Source organism: Sorghum bicolor, chromosome 10, assembly GCF_000003195.3.
Source record: "Sorghum bicolor cultivar BTx623 chromosome 10, Sorghum_bicolor_NCBIv3, whole genome shotgun sequence".
Taxonomy (NCBI): Eukaryota; Viridiplantae; Streptophyta; class Magnoliopsida; order Poales; family Poaceae; genus Sorghum; species Sorghum bicolor.
Window position 1 is genome coordinate 15,822,434 of NC_012879.2, and position 4,250 is coordinate 15,826,683.

The 4,250-nt window shown below is 50.4% G+C and overlaps 1 protein-coding gene across 1 annotated transcript; it reads right to left on the reverse strand.

The window, feature by feature from the left end:
* On the reverse strand, positions 967-2,632 carry LOC8076439 (aspartyl protease AED1). The gene is made up of 2 exons (XM_002438239.2): positions 2,443-2,632; positions 967-2,347 (listed from the first exon to the last, which is right to left on the reverse strand). The coding sequence occupies exons 1-2, from the start codon at positions 2,597-2,599 to the stop codon at positions 1,041-1,043; spliced, it is 1,464 nt and encodes a 487-aa protein (XP_002438284.1). The 5' UTR covers positions 2,600-2,632; the 3' UTR covers positions 967-1,040.

The window sequence follows — 4,250 nt, forward strand, 5'->3', positions numbered from 1 at the left end:
TCTTTACATAGGCCAATTGACCCCTTATTATCATGACGATTGATATGGGGCCACATCAGTCAAACCGCTCATAGAGGTAAATAAGACAATTTCAATACTTCATCTGTCCTTGAAAGCTTTAACTCCTAGAATCCGTAACAGTCAAAATTTTTAAACTTTGACTAATTTTATAGAAAAGAGCATCAATATCTATGAAATAAAATGAGTATCTTATAAAAATATATTATATGATAAATCTAATGGTATTAATTTATTACTATAAATCTTAGCGTTTTTTTCTATAAATTTGTTCAAAGTTTTAAAAGTTTGATTTAGGATAACTCTAGAAGTTGCAGCTTTCAGGGACAGAGGGAGTAGTTTAAGTAGGCACAAACATCAAATTTTACAGTTAAAAGTTGTCAGCCCCGCGCGAGTGCGGCGAGGCTGAGCAGATCGGAGCAAGGGCAAGGTAGCAAGAAGGAGGACGAGAGGTAGACGAAGACCGGAGGAAGGACCGGTTGCGTATTGTAAATAAGTTGTGTTTTGTTTAGAGTTGTCTTCCTGGATACATCTCTAGAATATTTATCTAATTGTCTCTGGGCTAAGCTTACCGCTAGATACAAGTCAACACAGACCCACTTAGCCACACCGGATACAAGCCCACTCAGGCCCACTCTTGCTTCTTGCCGTTGCTGTGCTTGACCCCTGGATGAGCTGCACGTCAAGGTCACCTGGATGTGGGGCGCTGACAAGCAGCAGCCAGCAGCATCCCAACTCAGATGCAGGACACGGCAGGTCTCATGCTGCAGCAGCAGCAGCAGCAGCTTGTCCCAGAGACACAAGCCTTGCCCGAAAAAGGAGAGAGACAACAGAGAGATCGGACATTGAGAAACAGCCGCGTGTCAGATCGTGGCCGAAATTCGATTGTTAGAGTGAAACAAAACAACCCGCAATTCTGTTTTAATAAACATACATAAATATTGCATGTATTTCGTGAAATTATTATCCTCCTGCTGCCTTGCTCAAGCATGTCAGAATAAAATGGGCTACTCAATGACTCATCAACTGCATCCGTTTGGTCCGAAGCCAATCCTCCCTCCATCCACATCGAACACAACGTTGTACGCCCTCTGCTGCATGTTACCGACGATGACGAGACCCGCCGAATTGGTGGGAAGGAAAGCCAAGCACGCGAGCGTCAGGGACTGCCCTGAGCCATCCTCTGCCGGTAACACCAACAGAATCCCCGACGCGTCCACGTCGATCCTCGCGCCGCCGCCAAACTCGAGCGCCACCCGCGGCGCCGTCACGACGTCCTGCCCCGTCACGTCGTAGCACGTGTCCAGCAATTTCATGGACCCCTCCGGCAGCATCTTGTAGCTGCCCATGTGAAGCCTGAACTCGTCGCGCAGCGGGTAGTACGCGGCGGCCGGCATGTGCGTCACCACCGTGCCGGAGTCGATGACCGCCCCCAGGGAGAACGCCGACGCCGGTATATCCACGGCCGCGCCGTTGACGGAGACGCCGGCGAGGTTCACCACGTACGCAGAGCGCAGCTGAGAGATAGTGGTTATCAGAGGCGTGAAGGACAGGTTCGAGTACTGCTGCTGAGGAGCGGCGGCGCCGCCGCCGATGGTGAGGTATCCCGTGGAGCTCCCGCGTGGAGGGAGGCAGTAGGAGAAGACGCCGCCGCCGCTGTTAATGCTCCGGCGTGTCTGCGAGAGGATGGACGAGTCGCCCCGGCCTAGACCAAGCAGACCGGCGACACCCATGCCCGTGTCGTTGAAGACTGAAATATACTCATGGCTGCACCCAAACACGACTCCGGTGGCCGCCGGCGCTAGCGGCGACGGCGGCGACAGAGTGAAAGTCTCCTCGGCAAGGCTACCGTGAGTCTCGGATTCGTCGCCATACTTGACGCTGTACTCGCACGAGGTCGCCCCGCACCTGGTTTGCTGGACGCCACCGATGTGGCACTCCGGCGCGCTGCACGGGACGTCGACGTACGTGGAAGACTTGCTCGGGTCGAACAAGGGTTCTTGCTGGGGATAGCAGGAGGAGTCGGGGCACGGCAGGCACTGCACCCAGGTGAGGTCGCTGCCGGTGTCGAAGAGGACGGTGAAGTTGCGCGGTGGGGTTCCGATGCCGATGGTCACCACGTACTCGAGACTCTGGAAAGCAAGGCCGAGACGGGCGGGGATGGTGGTGGTGGTGGTTGTGGTCTCCGCCGCCGTGAGGCGCCGGTAGATGGACCGGACTCGGTGGCGGTCTCGGCGCAGGATGCCAGTGTAGTGGTGGTGGTCCGGCACCGCGATGTCGTCGCCGGTTTGCAGGCACGCGCGGTGGACGATTTGGAGGGTGCTTCCAGCTGCTCCACGACGAGACAGTAGTGGAGGACGAAGTTAATGAATCTTTCTTAATGCAGACAATAGAATGAGCTGAGACATCAAAACGCAAGGCAACCTGGAGCGGTAGATGATGGCGAAGAACACATCGAGCTGGACAGCAGAGACTGGACGCTGATGGTATGGCGGTCCTGCTGCCTCGCCGCGAGAACCTGCTGAGAGGTGATGGATAGGAGGATCAGTGCCAAATGCCGCAAGGTCCAGTCAGCAGCCATGATGATCGGCGACTTGCTCGAGCTCTTTACAGCCTTAAGCAACGACGGATCCGTACGGTGTCCCCTCTTCTTACTGTTCGGTCGCTGATTTATTATGACAGTAAAACACCGCTATAACGGAGCCATCGTGGGGTAACGACGACAGAAGATCGTAGAAACCAAAGTGGTGCCAAGAAGGAATTGCCGATTTTGTGGCTTGGGATTGCACGCCTGATCCTTGAACAATAAGACCCTGATCTTGACAATTTTTGGCATATAAGAAAATTGCAGCGTAGTTTCGAGGAAACAAATACTCCCGGAGTCTTAAAATGACTATCGTTTTAGTTTTTCGTGTCACAAATTTGACTAGATTTATAGAAAATACGTGTAACATTTGTATCTCTAAACAAATTTGTTAAAAAAAATAGATTTAAAGATTTTTCCAATGATACTAATTATATACCATAAGTATTAATACTTTTTAATATATATTTAGTTAAAGTTGTTTTTTGAAAAACGAGAACGACACAGACAGTTATTTTAGGACTAAGTCAAAGAGTTCATAGTGACCCCTAAACTTGCACATTCATATATCACAAGTGATCCCTTAACTTGCCCGGACAAAGTCGTCCGGACGTCAGTGGTACAGATTCATACGTCGGTGCCAAGTCTAAACTAGTTTTCATGGGCAATGGGCAATGATGGGGTGCCGCGTCATAACCTATTATTTTTCATGATTCAAACTCAGAACCTTAACATTCTCTCAGCCGTCCGTACCATTTGAGCAATTGAGCTAGGCAACACTTGTGACTATACTACTAATATTATTCTTGTAACTACTTGTTTATGAATTATATACTGTACATTTGTGTAATTAGTGTAACGTGATACCCTTTGAGGGTTCACGGTTCTGTGTTTACATAGCCGGAAACAGCCCCAGATCGTGGCTAATACAAGTTGTCTTGTGTTACAAGATGATAAGAAAGGAAACAATAATCAATGCTATACATCCTATTCTAAAGATACACAAGATCGATCAAAGCATACAAGGAACCAATCCTACAGGTTATCAATCACACACCTTAACTCACTTAACTCTCTATAAACTAATTGATCTCCAATCACTACAGGAAACCAGTACTTTGCCGAGTGTGCCCTCTTTGCCGAGTGGCAAAAATCGCACACTCGGCAAAGAGGCTCTTTGCCGAGTGCCTGCCCACGTGGCACTCGGCAAAGCATAAACACTAGGCAAACCACTCTTTGCCGAGTGCCCGGCACAGGGCAAAGAATTACACTCGGCAAATCGTATCTTTGCCGAGTGTCCGGCACTCGGCAAAGAGCTACTCTCGGCAAATCTCTGGATGGCTTAACGCCATCCATGCTCGTCATCTTTGTCAAGTGCCTACCGTTTGGCACTCGGCAAAGGCCCCTCTTTGCCGAGTGCCACCTTTGCTGGATGAATATTGCAGGCCCGGATGGAGGAGGAGATGCAGAAGAAGATGGCCGAGTTGGAGGCTCGGGACCGGCAACGAGAGGAGGCCCATCAACAGCAGTTGGCCCTGCTGGAGGCCCAACGCCACGACTTCGAGCAGAGGTCGGTGGATATGGCTGCCGTATTTTCGAGCCTCGGGAGCATGAACTTGCCCGGTCTGGTCTTGCCTCCCTCGCTCTT

What these genes read in the sequence shown, in the direction of transcription:
- LOC8076439 (XM_002438239.2), bottom strand. Translation starts at nt 2,599, where the DNA reads ATGGCTGCTGACTGGACCTTGCGGCATTTGGCACTGATCCTCCTATCC. An exon ending in GCCATCATCTACCGCTCCAG is followed by an intron (nt 2,348 to 2,442) that starts GTTGCCTTGCGT and finishes GTCGTGGAGCAG; the next exon opens with CTGGAAGCACCCTCCAAATC.